This window comes from Lactuca virosa, chromosome 4 (genome assembly GCF_052849685.1).
Source record: "Lactuca virosa cultivar CGN04683 chromosome 4, Lactuca_virosa_CGN04683_v6, whole genome shotgun sequence".
Taxonomy (NCBI): domain Eukaryota; kingdom Viridiplantae; phylum Streptophyta; class Magnoliopsida; order Asterales; family Asteraceae; genus Lactuca; species Lactuca virosa.
In genome coordinates this window covers 418,026,849-418,047,248 of record NC_136429.1, presented here as the reverse complement: position 1 = coordinate 418,047,248, position 20,400 = coordinate 418,026,849, and the positions used below count along the sequence as shown (strand labels likewise).

The window sequence follows — 20,400 nt, the reverse complement described above, 5'->3', positions numbered from 1 at the left end:
ATATAGGGGGCATTTTAGACATTACCAAATAATATTAATATCACCAGTAAATTGACATTCCTAAAATCATGCACCATATCTTGGAACGTTTCATACCCATATCCTCATCAACCATATCACGTACTCCATTATCACATACAGTAATCGATTCCCTATTATCCCATTATTCGTTTCATTCTCCAAATGAACACTCAGTCGTCCAATCATCACGATAATACTCAATCTTCCAATCGTCACGATAACGATACAGTCTCCATTATGGATATTTTCAATCATCATAATCAACAACAATTGGTCGTCTTACACAATAACGATCCAATGATTACATAATACTCATTAAATGGTCATGATTCTTTATAAGTTTCTTATATCTGTAGTAGTAGTCATGTTTTAGCAACAAAAAAACTCTAACTTGTTATACCAATATAAATTTATTCTTCACAAAATGGTTGTATTCAATAAATATTTCCTTATAGAATATGATTAATAGAGTACTCTTACTCACTAATCATCACACAAAAAACCCACAAATCATTTTTTTAAACCCTAACATACAATCAAATAGGAAGTATTACAAACTTTAGTTATTATATACATACACATGCAAAATAGAATACAGTGCCATCATATACTTATATTAATCAACTATGTTCCTTGAAAAAAAAACCCTAACTTTCTATATGAATATAACATCATCGCTCTTAAAATGTTTTGATTCAAAATCTCTTCCTTGTTGAATATGATCGACATTGTAGTTTAACTCAGTAAACATAAAAAAACCCACCAAACGTCATGTTTAAAAAAAACACTAACTCACAATCAACTTAGAAATAATACATACCTGCGATAATGTTAACAAAATCATCTTCAAGATCGATTGCAGTACTTTCGGTGTTTGAAAACTTCGACAAGCACGTACTTGCCTTCATTCTCGAAGCGCTTTGTAGAGTTCTCATTCGCGGTTCCTTTTACGTTGCTAACATATTTATACTGGAATGTAATCGATCGGATTATCTTGCGAGGGTTTTTGATTCTCAGAAAATCTTATAATTTTTTTGATAAATCCTTTAGAACTACAAAGCGATTTTGGAGGAGAAGATCAAAGGATATGATCGAAATTGATTGAGAAGCTAGCTAAGTTGCCTTTTGAATTCCATACGCAACTTTACTATTTTAACCCTCTTTGGATTTTGTAGTATTAAATTCCATTTTGAAATTATTTTAAAAATAGAAAAATCTAATATTATTAATAACATTTAATTCATTAATCTAATAGCTAATAGTTGTCCTCACATCCTCACTTTATCCCATATATATATATATATATATATATATATATATATATATATATATATATATATATATATATATATATTAGGCGAATCCCCGCGCGTTGCGCGAGAATATAATTATATAGTTAAAATAATAACTTTTACCAAATTAGGATTTAATATTTCTACTTTGAAACAAAATGTTAGTAGTAAAGCAAACATATGGTTAACATATTAATTTTATTAAACATTATAGTTTAATTTTTAAGTCATTGTGATATATACAATTATTTGATAATTTTATAAACCGTTTAAAATTATGTAAATTATATATCAAATGAATGATAATATAACGGGTAACAAAACGTATTAACAAAAATTTGAATTGCAACTTTTAGTAACATAAAAATAGAAAAACATCTATTATAACATTTGTATTAAAAAATATATATATACAACGAATAATAAAAAAATATGAAAAATAAACACTATAACTTTTAATAACATAAAAACACTAAAACATCTATTATAACATTTATATTAACTCTTCATATTTAAATCACAAATCTCTTCAAATACATTAATGTTTTTAATGAGCAAAACTTTACAACCTTATAAAAGAAAGGAAAATAAAAAGTTATTAGTGATTACTAATTAATAATCATAATTTAAAAACTCTTGAGTTGTAACTAATAAATATACATAAATTAGAAAACTCTTGAGTTGTAGTGTGAGTTTCAAATGAATGCGGTACTTGGAAATGTATTATTATTATTATTATTATTATTATTATTATTATATTTGTCTAAATAATTGGTTTTGATGCATCATTTTAATCCCTTCAATTATTAAACATAAAGATATTTAATTATAAATTTATAAGATACATAGGTGCATATACATGTTAAACAAATCACATATAATATATATATTTTTGTAAATGTCATATGTAATTCTTGTCGTAGTAATATGGATAAATTACTTTCATATGAAGAAAATATCATGATAAGTCTATCATAATTACATATCAAATGTTCAAAATTATGTTATCTTTTAAATATTGTGTTTTAAATATGTTGTGTAGGATAACCCAACAAAAAAATAATAGAAAATAAACATAATCAAAATAGAAAAACTACAATCAAATAAATAAGAGCATTGGGTGGTTTAATATATAAATAAAGATGTTACATAAACATACATTTAAATCAAAAGAAAAAACTAACATTCGTCAACTTTGCTCAAACAAAAAAACCTATATCCATTTTATGAATCTTCTTTCTTCATTTAACATCATTCAACCATAGAAACTTGATGACAATTCTTCACTAACCTGCAATCAAAATATTTTTCTTGAAAAAGAAGAATCAGAAAGATATTCCAATCAAAACATTGATGTTTGGAGAGTCACATTCAAGATTGAGTAATACATACAAATCACATATAAAGATTAAATGAGAAACTGAAGATAAGGAAAGAATAGAAAAGCTTCATTTTTTTGGTTGAAAGAAAAAATCATATTACAATTAGCATCGATGCGACATAACCCATTTCTTCAAATCATCATATTTGGATCGTGAATGCTTCAACTATATGAAAACTTTTGAATCATAATATCTTCAAATCCTTCTTACATTTAAGATTTTATATAACACAAAAGACACAAAAAATTGACCATTTTATAGTAAACTTTTCACTAAATGCTAATTAAACATAATATAAGTTATAAAACTTTTGAGTGTTAAATCATAATTAAGAAAACTTTTGAGTTGCATTAGTCAAAAAAGGGGGTTTCAAATGAATGTGGTTTGAGGAAGTTAAAAAATCGGGTTTCAAATGCATGAGATTCAAGAAAAAATGCTAGCTTTATATATATATATATATATATATATATATATATATATATATATATATATATATATATATATATATATATATATATATATATATATATATATAGAACCACAGTTACAAAATTAATTAAACTTTCATAGTAAAAACACAAAATTATTAATCAATTATTTTAAATAAACTATTAATTTAAAGATATTTTTTAGTTATATAAAATTATAATTGTTGATTTAAATTAATACGTGATCTTATAATCTGTATTAATTTTATTTTAATTTTTATTCTAATATTATTAATTGAATATAATTAGAATAAAAAATTTAAATTTTAAAATATAAAATAAAAAATAAAAAATAATAGATGAACAAATGACATGATAGTAATCAAAGACTCAAGAGAATGATATTATTTAAGAGAAAGAAAGTAATTAAGAGAAGAACCTTTCAACCAAAGAAAGTAATTTTGGGTTAGTTTCAGATTTTTGTTGATAGGTTTGGTCAAATTTTGGAGGTCCTACCAAAAATGCTTCCCCATGGTCCACTATTCTAGTTTTGCGAATCGGATCTCACTTTCATCGATCATCACACGGCCGGTCGTCTCCGACTTTCACCCAAACGCAACTGGTCAACAATTCTCTCTCGTCTCTACTCTCTCAATCTCCATCAACGATTCTCTTCTCTCGTGTCTCCTCTCTTCTATCCAACACCTCAAGTACCGTTTATACCACCTGCCACCGGTACTAGCTTATTCTCTATCTTAATTTCTCTACTTTGCTTGATTTCCTTCTGATTGTAGAGGATATTCAAACATTAAAAAGTTGTAATCTTGCAAATTAAAATAGACCATTAGTCTTGATGTATAGAGACCAGTTCAGGAACAGCTTCTGTATAAGAGATTTATTCATGACTGTTTTCCTTGAAACGGCCTAATTTGCCTGGATGATTTTGAAAACTCACTCAGTCTCCGTTCTTTTCAAATTCAAAATTAATATTGGTATCTTTACAATTCCAGATCAAATATTTTCAGACGTGAAACATTCCTGTAGATCAATGTACATATCGGTTATTCGAAACAGTTTGTACCATTTTGTAATTGAAAACGAGTCGGGTTTGATTTTCAAAAGTCAAAGATTCTCAAAGCCAACTAGCGTAATATAGATGTCGAAATCTTCTTTCTTTATCCGATCAGAGCAACTTCGGTCTGCTGTACTGTTTGCAGTTTAAAACTTTAATCAAGCCTCTCACTTTTTTGTTGAACTTAGTATGTCTCCTGATGATATGCTTTTAGTTCTTTTGTTTCCATAATTAATATTGTGGAGTTTTACTTCTTTATCTTGAGATTGTAGTCTGCTTGAACAACTTTGAAGGCTTTAAAATTGTTTAGATGAAAATTTTTCTTCCATCATGCTGTCATCAAATTATTCAAGCAAATTGTTGATTCCTTTTCTACTTTAACTGGTTGTTGATCGTTTTGACTTGCAACCATGGGCACACAGTAGGAGTGTTCTTGAGTAGAGGATATTAATATTGAGATTTAAAATGTTTTATCTGTTAAGTAATTTGATAGAAATTTAATTAAAATTATGGATGTTTAGACAATTGGGTTAACAACTTTGTTGTTTTGAAGTTATATTGATTATTCGGTCTTAGAATTTATTTGAAAATTATGGATTTGATGAATAAGTTGTGTGGAAAACTTAGTTAATAAAATTTTTGTACAAAGGAAATCTGGTATTTTTAACATCTTTGTTTTGCTCTGTTCCAGCCTTATAAAATGCGTTCACACAAGTAATTTTGACCAATTAGGAGGTTTCTTTTCCACCAAATTTTAAAGGTTTCCCAAACACACATCATGTACACCTTATCAGTGCTAGATCCATTCTTTTCATAATATACACTCTTGAGGCAATTCATTTGAGACAATTCATCTCATTCTAGCTTGTTTGCAAGTGTTTCGCATAAATTTTCCCTAACGAAGATTTGATTTTACAGGATACACCAAGTATACATTCAATGGCATCTTCTTCAACTTCATCAATTCACAAGAGCTTTAAGTATGATGTGTTTTTGAGTTTCAGAGGTGAAGACACTCGCACGAAGTTTGTGGATCATCTGTATCATGCACTTCAGCAGAAAAGCATTCGCACTTACAAGGACAATGAAAAAATCAAAAAAGGAAAAAAGATTAGTGAAGAGCTCATCGAATCCATTGAAGACTCAAAATTCTACATCATTGTTTTCTCCAAGAACTATGCTTCTTCATCCTGGTGCTTGGATGAACTCATGAAGATAATGGAATGTCACAGAACAACTGAGCATACTGCGTACCCCGTCTTCTATGATGTGGAACCTTCCGAAGTCCGCAAACAAAGTGGGGCAGTTGAAGAAGCCTTTGCCAAACATGAAAAGGAAGAGTCTGCTGGGAAATGGAGAGAGGCTCTGAATGAAGCAGCGGATCTGGCCGGGTGGGAGTTGAAGAATACTGCTAATGGGTAATTCTTTCATCACATCTATGCAATAATTTATGTTTTCCCTGGATCTAAAAGGCTCGTAAATGACCTCTTAGATTGTCAATTTTTTACTCAAACTTTGCGTCTGGTTGAAAAATTAACCATGAGATATGATTATAAAACTATGTTATGTTGCATATTGAGTTCTATGTTATATATAGACTTGAAAGTAACAGGTCATGTGGGATTACGAGTATGTTAATTGAATCTTCTTGAAAATACAGGCATGAAGCTAAGTTCATTCAAAAAATCGTTGAAGAGCTTTCACTAGAGCTACATTCCATTAGTTTCAACATTGATAAAAAGTTGGTAGGAATGGAGTCCAGGATGAAGGAAGTTGTTTCATCTTTAAGAACTGGTTTTGATGATGTTTTCATGATGGGTATTAAGGGGATGGGAGGTGCTGGGAAGACAACTTTGGCTAGAGCTGTTTTCGATCAAATATCCTTTCAGTTCGAAGGTAAAAGCTTTGTTGAAAATGTAAGGGAAGTTTCAACTGCTTCTTTTTCCGGTTTGAAGTCATTGCAAAATCAAATCCTTTCAGATGTCTTAAATGATAAAGGCATCAATGTAAACAGTGTTCATGATGGGAAACACGTGATAAAGAGGATGATGCCTAATAGGAAGGTTCTTCTTGTTCTAGATGATGTGGACCATATAGACCAACTTGAGGCATTAGCGGGCGAGCCCAATTGGTTTAAGCCGGGAAGTAGAATTATTATTACAACAAGAGATGAGCAAGTGCTATTAGCACACCGAGTGAATGTGATTCGTGATGTCAATCTCTTATCTTTTAATGAAGCAATTTGCCTCTTCAGTAGGTATGCATTTGGTAAAGAGATCCCAGTTCATGGTTACAATGAGCTATCTCGACAAGTTGTATGTTATACTGCTGGTCTTCCCTTAACGATTAGAGTTTTGGGTTCGTTTCTCTGTGGTAAAAATGAGCTTGAATGGATAGATGCCCTAGAAAGACTAAAAACGATTCCGGAAACAGAAACTTTGAAAAAATTGGAAATAAGTTATATTGCTCTAGAGGAAGATTACAAGGAAATATTTCTAGATGTTGCATGCATCTTGAAAGGTTGGCGGAAAGACTTGGCAATCAAAGTGCTTGAGAGCTGTGGATTTCATGCTAGAAATGGTTTAAGAGTTCTTGAGCAAAAATCTCTCATATTTTTCGATGATAAGCGTGTGAAAATGCATGACCATATTGTAGAAATGGGCAAGAATATTGTTCGTCGTGGGCACCCAAATAAGCCTCACAAACATAGCCGTTTGTGGATTGAAGACGAAATTCAGGAGATATTGGCTAATGATTTGGTAAGTATCAAATGTATTTGTAAGTTTGGGAAAACAAACACATTTTCATTCGTTATGACTTAAGTTTCATGGTGACTTGTTATTTTTATTACAGGGTACTAAAGCAACAAGATGTATACTAATCCACCATACAAAGCTCGATCCGCATATTCTTATTAAAGGTCTTAGAAAGATGAAGGAACTTAGATTTCTTTATTATGTAGTTGGAAATCGTTTCCGGGATTTGGAATTTAATAATAAAGCTATCCCGGACCTTCCAAATGCATTGCGATGTCTATGTGTGAACTATTATCCTTTTAGGTCTTTTACCCACAACATTTCAAGCAAATAATCTTGTGGCACTTGAGATGGTAGACAGCAGAATTGTACAACTTCGGGAAGGGGGAGAAAACAAGGTAGAATTATGGTTGATTGGTTGTTTTGCATGATTCATCATAATGTTGTACATCCATTGTTTTGTAATTACACCGATATTCATCTTATTTTTTTTTTTTGCTTCTGTTAGGTTCTTAACAAGTTGAGATTCCTTGACCTCAGTTATTCGCAACGGCTGAATACCCTTGACATTGGGCTTACTCCAAATCTCGAGACCTTGAATCTTCGACACTGTTATAATTTGGTAGAAATTCACATGTCGGGTGGATGTTTAAAGCTCATATCCATCGACCTTACTAATTCATCAAGGTTGAGGACTCTTGACCTTGGGCTTGCTCCGAATCTCGAGACATTAATTCTTACTGAATGCCGTGATTTAGTAGAACTTCACATGCCGAGTCGATGTCTATATCTCAGATCCCTACAACTCACTAATTCAAAGTTGAGGACCCTTGACATTGGGTCGACTCCAAATCTCGAGAATTTAAAACTTGGATATTGTTATTATTTGGAAGAACTTCACATGGCCGATGAATGCCAAAAGCTGGAAAACCTCGACATTAGTTATTCAAAGTTAAGGAGCCTTAACCTTGGGCTTAGTCCAAATCTCAGGAATTTAGATCTCAACGGATGCTATAATTTGGTAGAACTTCATACTCCCATTGGATGTCTAAAAAAGCTTGCCCATTTGCACCTAAGTGGTTGTTTGGGGTTTAGATCCTTTCAGTTTAATTTAAACCATTATACTTCTAGTAGGGTGGATGAGTCACTTGAAGTTGGTCCTTTAGCCGAGTTAGACTTGATTGTGGAGTCCGTAGAAAGATGCCCACTTCACCCTGACAATAGCTTGCCAAAGTTTCTCTTTGGTTTAGTTTATACGGAAGATCGGCTCTCATTGATTAGAAATCTTGAGATTCTTATTTCTGTAGGTATGTGTGCTTGCACAAACCTTGAAACGTTTTCAGGAAGGATTTGTGGGTTACGGCGTTTAAGAAATCTTAAACTGGAAGGTAGTATTCTAGAGGTTCCCAAGGACCTGGGTCAGTTAGAATGTCTTGAGGAGCTAATTTTGTGGCGTACAGATATTAAGCATCTTCCAAATAGCATTTGTATGTTGAAACATCTGAAATCTCTCAAACTTATATCCTGTTTGCTTCTTGAGAAGTTACCCAAGGATCTCGGCCGGTTAGAATGTTTAGAAGACCTAACTTTGTTTTCTTTAGGGATTAAACGTCTTTCTGAAAGCATTTGTATGCTGAAAGGTCTGAAGGCTCTCAAAATTACACAATGTAGGCTTCTTGAGAAGTTACCCGAGGATCTTGGCCGATTAGAATGTTTAGAGAAGCTAGATTTGTCATATACCACGATTAAACAACTTCCGGGTAGCATTTGCATGTTGAAACATCTGAAATTTCTCGAACTTATGTATTGTTGGTTGCTTGAGAAGTTACCTGATGATCTTGGCCGATTAGAATGTTTAGAGAAGCTAAGCCTCAGAGGGTGTAAACTTTTACAAGATATCCCGAATAGCATCTGTATGATGAAATGTTTAAAAGTGTTAGATATAAAAGTTACAAGCATAAGTCATCTTCCACAGAGCATTCTTTTGTTAAAAGGTCTCTGTATTTTTGCACCGAGATGGCTTCTTCAGTCATGTGGGTTTACATCCGAGATACAAGGCAGAGTATACGAAACAGATGTCTACGCAATGGTGGGATGATTTTGAGAAGCTTGGAAGACCTGGAAAAGCCAATTCACAAAAAACTATTGTAATAGGTATATACTCTCTCTGTTTTCTATAGATCATCTTATTTTGATTTGAATTGTAAAATTGATATCAGAATACTTTAATATTTCAGCGAAAATTCAACAATTATATTATAAGCTGTGTCAAAGTATCGGTTTGTTTTGTTTCAATGTTTTTCTTTGCATGTATCCTTGAGCATTTTTTCAACAACCTTTATGTTAGAATAATAACTATTTGATACAAAAAGTCGATCAGCAATTTTGCTCGAGTTGATTGATTATAAGTTATTTCAATGAAGTTTCAACTGCTCATGCATAACATGCTAATTAAACTATGTCCACCGGGAGAACTTAATCACCTAGTAGAATCATTAAATGTCACCTCACTAACCTTAGTATGCACAAGTATGCCTTTTTTTCATGGATAAAATGTTGTATGAAGAAATAATTTGTCCTAAGGAAGTATTGTATGATCAAAAGTTGTTTCTTTCATCTTATTATGAATATATAAGGAAATGATCCTTCCCTCAAAATATTATGATGAATTGTTGCACTAAGCACTGCTGCCCCTTGAGCAAAGTTCCTTTGTCTTTGTTGATGTGTATTGTTGTGGTAAGATAGCAAAAAAGTTTGAATTATTGGGTGTAGTTCATCATCAAGAACTTCACAAGTATAGGAGTCTCGCATCAAATGCTTCTCTTGTTCCCAATCTCGACACGTAGGGCGAATATGTGTTAATTGAGCTTAATTTGGTCTCTAATAGGGAAATCTACTTATGATCTCATCACATTTTTGTTTTGTTTCCAGGGTTATGGCAGAGCAAATTTCTCAGAAACCTCTGCTATTGCTCGCACAGGGGATGGGAATGCTATGGTTGCACCTGCAGGCCTTCCTCTTGAGGTATTATAGCTAAACTCTATTTCATCTTTGCCATAGATTTCTACTAATAACTAATTGTTTCAGGATCTTGAGTTTGTACAATTTCATCCCACTGGTATATATGGTGCTGGGTGCCTCATTACTGAAGGTTAGTGTATATTTTCTTCTTGTTAATGAGAGATAAACTGAAAAACTGTTATAACCTGGTTCATATTAATGTAGTGTCTCGTGGTGAATATTGGGGTATTTTAAGAAATAGTGAAGGTGAAAGATTTGGAGCGTTATGCCCCAACTGCAAAGTACCTTGCATCAAGGGATGTTGTTTCAAGATCTGACCATGAAAATCAGAAAAGGTCGTGGTGTAGGTATGTTTCTTCACCAGTTAAATTTTTCACCAGGAGTGTTTTTAAGATCTAAACCCTAATTTAGTGTTCAAACCCTCCATAATCTGATTAGAACTAAAAGGTTCACAAGATAACAATAACTCCAAAAAGATAGTGAAAACCAGAAATTAGACCCCAAATAGCTACTTAATATTTAAAGGATAACCCACACTCGAGAGGGGGTGCTCTCCATGTTCATATCAGAACTTTCTACAAATATTTGCCTACCTTCTAAGACTCCACAACTACCTTAAATATAACAACATTAAGACAAAAGCCTGCAGCCACAGATTCCTAAAAGTGTTGTCCCCCATAACAAAAGTTACTATTAGACTAGGAAACTTTATGATGTATATTATATATTTTGTAATTCTCAATGGTACTAAACTGTAACATTTGTAAGTATATATATATATATATATATATATATATATATATATATATATATATATATTCTAGTCAATGAGAAAGAGGGAGACACGTTGAATATTTTACAATCCATTATGGTATCAGAGCTATACCTCTGATCTCCCCAACAACCCTAGCAGCCGAAAACTCAAGTCACGGCTCCAGTTACGGCATCGATTCCCTTCTCATCTTCCTTTAGTTCTCAGCACTTGTAATTCTATCTTCATTAGTAGCATTCCATCTTCCAATCAGAACCTGATTTTGCTTTCTTTGCATCTGATTTTTCTTCATTATCTCCTCATTCATCTTCTTCTCTAACGCTCGAATGGCTAATCTACATCCTGCTCTTACAGTTACCAACATCAGGAATTTCATTCCCATTGTGTTGGACCAGGATGATGGACAATACACGACATGGGTGGAACTCTTCAAGATCCACTGTCGCGCCCATGATGTAATTAATCACATTATTCCCGCTGGAGGATCTTCATCTAAATCACCCAGTGATAAAGATAAAGAAAAGATGGATGACAAAGTTCCATGGAAACGATTAGATTCTTTAGTTCTACAATGGATTCACAATACAATCTCTAAGGATTTACTAATCACCATTCTCAAGCCAGATTCTACTGCTGAACAGGCATGGAAAGCCTTGGAGAATATATTCATTGATAGCAAGCCTTCAAGAGCCTTATACTTGGAAAACCGGTTCTCTAATGTCCGGTTAGAATTTTTTCCCAATGTTTCTGCCTACTGTCAAGAGTTAAAAACTCTATCTGATTAACTCTCAAATGTTGATGCACCGGTTTCTAAGGATCGGTTGGTGCTACAATTGATTGCCGGTCTTGGTGAAAAATATGAAAACATAGCAACACACTTGCAACAAACCTCTCCCCCGCTTGATTTTTATACAACAAGGTCCAAACTTATTTTGGAAGAAACCCGAAAAGCTCACATTGCAGCCACATCTTCTACTGCGCTGCTTGCTGCCTCAGAAAAAGCTCCTGCAGCAGCCCAACAATCCATCTCACACAACACAGGTAGTCGTGATAGGTCTGGTTATGATCAGCAACAACACCACACAGGAGTCCGTGGACAGCAGGGTCGCGGTGGAGGTCACTCAGGCAGAGGTGGGCGCAGACGTGGCCGGGGACGTGGTCGCGGACGTGGGAACAATTTAGGTCAGGGTAACTACTTTTATCCACAAACTCCTTGGAATGGTTGGAACTCTAATGGTTGGAATCCTACTTGGCAACAACTACAACAGTGGAAAGCCCCTCCTGCACCATATCCTACCACACGAGGTAACAGGCACCCTAACCGAAACACATTTGCAGGTGTTCTTGGCAGCCCACCTTTTGGTTATGCAGACTCATATACACCAACAAACATCGAGCAGGCTATGTACACCATGACTCTCAATCCTGATCAGAATTGGTATTTGGACTCCGGGGCTACAAATCACATGTCAAACAATACAGGTAACATTTCCCGTTATTTCAATAATGGTATACAAAACAACATAGTTGTTGGCAACGGTTTTCAAATCCCAATTCATGGCACCGGTCACACAACCTTACCACCACCCTTTCCACCTTTACAACTCAAAAATATTCTTCACGCACCTAAGCTAATAAAAAACCTTTTGTTTGTTCGTCGTTTAACCACCGATAACAATATATCCATTGAATTTGACCCTTTTGGCTTTCTTGTGAAGGACTTTTAGACGCTGATTCCTATCCTCCGATGTAACAGCACTGGAGATCTCTATCCTCTATCACCGCCATCTACTCAAGTCACTCTTCCTTCCACTTTTGCTGCCCTGTCTCAAGACTTATGGCATTGCCGCTTGGGGCATCCTAGTTCATCATTATTGCGTGTTTTGAATAAGAACAACTTTATTTCTGTTGGCAAATTTTCTGATAAACATTTTGTTAAGATTTATGGAGTCTTGAACAAATTGACAAGTTCCTAAGAATTCAAGGGCCATAAATGTAACTTGACAAATATTAAACAATTCAATTGTTTAATATTGAATGGACGTACATGTCGGCAAATCAATTGTTTATTATTTGGACGCATCTTTTGCATGGTCAAACAATGGACGGCAAGAAATATTAAATTATTAAATGATGGCTCCTTTTTCTCAATTGCGGCAATTTTGTCAATATGGACGGCAAATTTGTGTGAATCAAGAAAAGTTTACGGCACATCTCCTATATATATATATATATATATATATATATATATATATATATATATATATATATATATATATATATATATATATATATATATATATATATATATGTGTGTGTTGTGTAGCAGAGAATGTGTGCATCAAATATAACTTGTAGAGTTATAAATTGTAATCTTATTAAGTTAATAAGAAAATCTAGTTGCAGCCCGTGGACGTAGGATTTACACCGAATCCGAACCACGTAAAATCCTTGTGTTCTTTATTGCTTTATTTTCTCGTTTCGTTTGTGAGTGTGTGATAGTGTTTCCGCTGCGTGTACCCTGTCTCAATTCCTAACAATTGGTATCAGAGCCTGGTTAGCGAGGTTTTGGAGGGTACGATCGTTTTTTTCTGTCACACACGAGTGTACCTAATTTTTTTTTTTGTTTGCCGTAATGGCTGAAGACAATATTATAATCGAAAGGTTCAATGGTTCTGATTTTAGCTGGTGGAAAATGCAATTAGAAGCATTGCTATGTCAGAAAGACTTGGACATGGTACTCGGAGACAAACTGGAGAAAATGGAAAAAACTTTTGAAGATACGTGGAACTCAAAGGACAAGAAAGCCAAGGCGGTTATTACATTGTCATTGACGAAGAGCGTTGCTTTCAACATCATGAATGAAACCACGGCGCGTGGTATGATGGAGGCTCTGTCAAATATGTATGAGAAACCATCGGCGGCTAACAAGGTGTTCTTGATGAAGGAGTTGTTCACTACAAGGATGAATGAGGAAGGCTCAGTTACGGTTCACATTAATAATCTAAATTCAATTCTGTCCAGATTATCATCTGTGGGAATTAAATTTGATAATGAGACGCAAGCTTCGCTGCTACTAGCTTCTCTACCTGATAGCTGGTCCGGAACAGTTACTGCTGTTACGAGTTCCGTGGGGACCAGTGGTATGACTTTTGAAGGGGTTAGAGATTTGGTTCTAGGCGAGGATATCAGACGCAAGAATCAAGGTGGATCTTCCTCTTCTGATTTATTAAATGTCGGAAGAGGTAGAGGGAATAGCAGGAGCAGTGGGAGTCGGGGAAAAAGTTCTTCTAGAACTTTGAAGAATGTGAAATGTTGGAACTGTCAAGAAGTGGGACATGTTAAGAGTCAATGTCCAAAGAAAGAATTGAACATTGCTGGTGCTGAGAGTGTGTCTGAGGATGATGCATTGATACTCAGTATGGAAAGTTCTGTAGACTCTTGGGTCATGGATTCAGGGGCTTCGTTTCACGCCATGGACAACGGGGAAACGATGGTGAATCTAAAAGAAGGAGATTTTGGGAAGGTACGGTTGGCAAATGACGAGATGCTTCAGGTAACGGGCATGAGAGATATTGATCTGGTTACTTCATTGGGAACTACATGGAACCTGAAAAATGTCAAGGTGATTTCGGAGCTGAAAAAGAAATTGATTTCTGTTGGTCAGCTGGATAAACAAGGACTGGAAGTAAGGTTTGGTGGTGGTAAATGGATGGTGGTCAATGGTAATTCGGTGATTGCTCAAGGTTTGAAGCGCGGGTCATTGTATATGGTTGAGGTACCTGCTGAGGGAAGTATGACCATCCCGATTAAGCAAGACAAAATCTGGTTCGCTAAATCTACGGCTAAGAGAGTTCATTTTGCAAACATGAATTCTGAAGCCAAGGGGATGTTAGCTGAACGAGTCGGAAAGTCTAAACCAGTCAGGAGATTATGTGACAGTGGGAGCACGGGGCGTGTTCCGGGTACAGTTACAAAGAGCCGTTGGGTTTTGAAGACTAAGACTGAAAATTTCTCTCCTGTTGGATGTTTGCTATGTTTGGAGAGTGTTAGTGGTCCTTGGTGTATCTCTGGATCCGGTGGAGTGTCCAAACCAGTTGAGACAGAGGATGAGTCGGTGGTGGGATTAGCCACGGCTGAGTTGGAGCTAGTGGGAGCTTCAACTGGCCCTTCTAGTAATTGATGATGAGGGGCGGCTGCAACTAGAGAAATCAGACTAAGTTTTAGCTTGTTCATTGGAACTGGAAGCCTAAAAGGACTTGGTTGTTTTTTAAGATTACTGGAATAATTGAGAGTTGAATGGCGGAGAAAAGCTAAAGTTGTTCAAGCCTCCAAGTGGGAGATTGTTAAGATTTATGGAGTCTTGAACAAATTGACAAGTTCCTAAGAATTCAAGGGCCATAAATGTAACTTGACAAATATTAAACAATTCAATTGTTTAATATTGAATGGACGTACATGTCGGCAAATCAATTGTTTATTATTTGGACGCATCTTTTGCATGGTCAAACAATGGACGGCAAGAAATATTAAATTATTAAATGATGGCTCCTTTTTCTCAATTGCGGCAATTTTGTCAATATGGACGGCAAATTTGTGTGAATCAAGAAAAGTTTACGGCACATCTCCTATATATATATATATATATATATATATATATATATATATATATATATATATATATGTGTGTGTGTGTGTGTGTGTTGTGTAACAGAGAATGTGTGCATCAAATATAACTTGTAGAGTTATAAATTGTAATCTTATTAAGTTAATAAGAAAATCTAGTTGCAGCCCGTGGACGTAGGATTTACACCGAATCCGAACCACGTAAAATCCTTGTGTTCTTTATTGCTTTATTTTCTCGTTTCGTTTGTGAGTGTGTGATAGTGTTTCCGCTGCGTGTACCCTGTCTCAATTCCTAACACATTTATGTCAATCTTGTGTGTTTGGTAAACATATTAAATTGCCTTTCTATAGTTCTTTGACTTACACCTCAATGCCATTTGACATACTCCATAATGATTTATGGACCTCCCCGGTTGCAAGCACCGGAGGTCATCGATATTACCTCTTTTTCCTTGATGATTATACCAACTATCTTTGGACATTCCCATTAAGTAATAAATCACATGTCTATTCCACTTTTCTAAATTTCTCCAAATTTATCAAGACTCAATTTGAGCGTGATATTAAATCGTTTCAATTTGATAACGGAACCGAGTACAATAATAAATCCTTTCATGATTTTTGTACTAAAAACGAAATGATTTTCCGTTTTTCATGCCCCCACACTTCACCACAAAATGGTAAAGCCGAACATAAAATTCGATCAATTAATAATATAATTCGGACTTTACTTACACATGCCTCTCTTCCCCCCACCTTTTGGCATCATGCACTCCAGATGGCCACATATCTTCTAAATATTCTACCTACTATAACCAAAAACCATTCCACTCCTACATACTTGCTATACCGCAAACATCCAACATACCATCACTTAAGAACCTTTGGATGCCTCTGCTATCCCCTATTACCTTCCACTTCCATTCACAAACTTCAAAATCGATCCACCCCGTGTGTTTTCCTTGGTTACCCCTCTGATCATAGGGGATACAAATGCTACGAACTGTCAACACGCAAAATCATTATCTCAAGACATGTCGTCTTTGATGAACATGTTTTTCCCTTTGCTACTCGCCACTCCATCCCTCCATCTTATGAATTCCTCCACTCGTCTTCCGACGACCTACATCCTGCCATATGGAAATCAGTTTCTATGAATCAAAATACTACCCCACCACCTCTACCTCAAAACCAACACACTACTACACATCCTTCATCTTCTACCCCACCCCCACCCCCATCACCTTCCTACATTCCTCCTCCTCCTCCTCGCTCTGACGCCCCTCCCCGCTACGTTTATAGTCGGCGTCCAAAACCCACCGAAACTCAACAACCTTCACCCATCACTCACACTTCGACATCTGTCACTACCTCTCCCACACCGAACCCCACACCGGTACCCCCTACTCAACAAACCCGCACTATGACAACCCGTAGCATGACTGGGAACACAAAACCAAAACAACCCCTCAACCTACACACTTCTACTACCTTCGAACCATTACCCCGTAACCCAACCGAGGCCCTTAACAAACCCGTTTGGAACCGTGCCATGACTGACGAGTTTAATGCTCTTATTGACAATAACACTTGGGAATTAGTACCTCGTGAGCCGCATATGAATGTTATACGTTGCATGTGGATTTACAAACACAAGACCAAGTCAGATGGTTCACTTGAGCGCTACAAAGCGCGACTGGTCTGTGACGGGAGAACATAACAGGTCGGGGTCGATTGCAATGAGACATTCAGCCCGGTTGTTAAACCGGCAACTATACGCTCAGTTCTTAGTATTGCATTATTTCACGGATGGGAGATTAATCAATTAGATGTCAAGAATGCTTTTTTACATGGACATCTGGCAGAGACGGTTTATATGCATCAGCCTGCCGGTTTCCGTCATCCATCTTATCCTCATCATGTTTGTAGACTGAGGAAATCATTGTACGGTCTAAAACAGGCACCACGGGCATGGTACCAAAGGTTCACAGATTATGTCACCACTTTGGGATTTCACCATAGTTCATGCGACTATTCATTGTTTGTTTATAGAAATGCTCACGACATCGCTTACCTTTTACTCTATGTGGATGATATCATTCTTACCACGTCATCATCGGTATTAAAGCAAAATCTCATGTCTTGCCTGTCACACGAGTTTGCCATGAAGGATTTAGGGCCTTTGAATTATTTTCTTGGTATTGCTGTCACTAGAAATCCAGGAGGCCTATTCCTATCTCAACAGACATATGCCACAGACATCCTCCGTCGTGCTAATATGACAGATTGTAATTCGGTTACTACACCTGTTGACTCTGCAGGAAAACTAAGTCATTCTACAGGAGACTTGATAGATGACCCAACCACTTACCGGAGCTTGGCAGGTGCCCTACAATACCTCACTTTCACTCGACCCGATATCTCATACGCAGTACAACAGGTGTGCATGCATATGCATGCTCCTCGTCTAGCACACATGAATGCTCTTAAACGCATTCTCAGGTATATTAAGGGGACTCTATCTATGGGTCTTCACATGCATCGCAACAACCCATCCATTCTTACAGCATACACGGATGCTGATTGGGCTGGTTGTCCAGACACTCGTCGCTCTACTTCTGGATATTGCGTTTTTCTTGGTGATAACCTTCTATCATGGTCTTCTAAACGGCAAACCACAGTCTCACGATCGAGTGCAGAGGCGGAATATAGAGGTGTTGCAAATGCAGTTGCTGAAATATGTTGGTTATGTAATTTATTACTCGAATTGGGTCATTCTCCAATGCGTACTTCTTTAGTTTACTGTGATAATGTTAGTGCGATTTACATGTCGGGCAACCCCATACAACATCAACGCACTAAACACATTGAGATTGATATTCACTTCGTTAGAGAAAAGGTACAACGCGGCTAAATCAGGGTTTTACATGTGCTGTCTCGATACCAGCTTGCCGATATATTCACCAAAGGTTTACCACGAGTACTTTTTCAAGATTTTCGATCCAGTCTAAGTGTCCGCAATCCTCCCCCTTAGACTGAGGGGGTATATTAGACTAGGAAACTTTATGCTGTATATTATATATTTTGTAATTCTCATGGTACTAAACTGTAACATTTGTAAGTATATATATATATATATATATATATATATATATATATATATATATATATATATATATATATATATATATATATTCTAGTCAATGAGAAAGAGGGAGACACGTTGAATATTTTACAATCCATTAGTTACCACTCACAATTGGCTATAGACTAACAAAATGGAAATTAAAGAAAAGACTAAAATACCCCTTGGGCAATATTCCACCAGAACATGGATGAATCACTCATATGCCCTTTTTGCCCTCTTACTATTACCCAGTAAAGTCTGGTCTTATCACTGACTAATGACTATGTGAGTGTTGCAGGTTTCAATCTGATTGACAAAGCTTGGGAGAGTTATCATGATGTCAAATTGAAAGATAGAAGCTTGATATGGTAAGTTCGATTGGACCTTTAAAATTTAGTATTTTTGATAATAGTCTGTTATTTATGTGAAGACATATTTCAGGAACTCTGACTTGCTAGAGACGATAGAGTTGGATTGATTAATGCATGCATCACCATGCATTCAGCTGAAGCCAGGAAAGAGAGTAGAGGAGCTCATGCTCGTGAAGATTTTACGGTTTGCTCATTTTCACATCTTCTTTTTAATTTCCTTCTTTTCTTCACCTTTTCTCATAAATGTTCGAATTGATGCTTTTTCAGAAAAGAGATGATGAGAAATGGATGAAACACACACTCGGGTAAATATCTCTATTTCTCTCTTAAATTCAAGAAATAACATCTTACTTTTTTTCATGAAATTATATGATGATATTAAAATATGTGCATATACTGGGAGAATGAGAAGGTGTGACTAGACTACAGGCCGGTTCACATGAATACTCTTGATGATGACGTGAAGACTTTCCCACCAAAGGCTCGCGTGTATTAATAAAATCCTTGCACATGGATTGAATTTGCTGGGTTACCATTATCAAGAATTATTTTATTATGCAAAATTTTGATAATAAATTGTTGTTGCATTCGTTATTTTGATGCAAAACCCTAAAAACCTGCACATAAGTTGTCTCTGGTAGATCGTGTTTGTAACTTTGTTTTTTAGACTTAGAGCGTAATGAGTTATGCTTATTGCTTTTTCTTGTCATGGATAAAGCCAAAGTGTGTCTCAGTTAACAATAAGAGTGTATTTTACTGTAACATCCCAAAATTTCAGGGTAAAATTTTCATTTTTAATATAACTAAAACACTATTGTAACTTTGTTCACATATTGAAAAACATTTTAAATAAAACATTTATCAGAGTTCATTCCTAGAAATCACATATTGCGGAAAAACATAGGTGTATGCGTTGCGATTGTCCCGAGCTCCTTTATTGAAAACTGGAGGTACCAGAAACCAAAACTGAAAACCGTAAGCACAAAGCTTAGTGAGTCCCCAAATACCACATATCGACCGATCCATACATGCCATACATAACTGTGAGCCATAAATATCATTTATATATCATAATCAATAAAGGTGTTATGTGCTGTACATAGTCTTGCCATTAAGCCACGGGCCACCTCGTGGTCTTTCTTGCCAAGCCGGGGGCCACTCCTGGGTCTTACAGACAAGTGCCAAGAGCCACCTCCTGGTCTTCCATGCAAGCATCATAAAGACAACTAGCATAAATACTACTCTACTTAGCTAATGAGCATACAATGTGCCAGGAGCCACCTTCTGGTCTTTCATACATAATGCCAGGAGCCACCTCCTGGTCTTTAATACATAATGCCTAGGGCTAACCCCCGAGTCTTCCTACAATACATAAACCAAATGGGTCGGCATTGGTGCCTTCCACCTATACAAACAGTGAGGAGACTTACCTCGCACTGCTGAAGTCCCGCGGATAAAACTCTAGCTGCTGGATGACAGATTTCCGAACTGTCAACATCAAAACAACACCAAATTAATAATTGGGTTTCAAT

The 20,400-nt window shown here is 35.7% G+C and overlaps 1 protein-coding gene and 1 pseudogene across 2 annotated transcripts; both read left to right on the top strand.

Moving 5' to 3' along the window:
* The first annotated feature begins 3,600 nt into the window (after positions 1 to 3,600).
* Positions 3,601 to 19,723, top strand: LOC145108963 (TMV resistance protein N-like; annotated as a pseudogene). Its single transcript, XR_013708682.1, has 12 exons — positions 3,601 to 3,858; positions 5,114 to 5,613; positions 5,856 to 6,954; positions 7,049 to 7,349; positions 7,460 to 9,105; positions 9,883 to 9,975; positions 10,039 to 10,102; positions 10,177 to 10,319; positions 18,796 to 18,865; positions 18,939 to 19,052; positions 19,136 to 19,173; positions 19,272 to 19,723. The product of XR_013708682.1 is annotated as a TMV resistance protein N-like (transcript).
* Positions 11,071 to 12,471, top strand: LOC145106557 (uncharacterized). The gene is made up of 2 exons (XM_079043510.1): positions 11,071 to 11,468; positions 11,664 to 12,471. The coding sequence occupies exons 1-2, from the start codon at positions 11,071 to 11,073 to the stop codon at positions 12,469 to 12,471; spliced, it is 1,206 nt and encodes a 401-aa protein (XP_078899636.1).
* Positions 19,724 to 20,400: the final 677 nt, after the last annotated feature.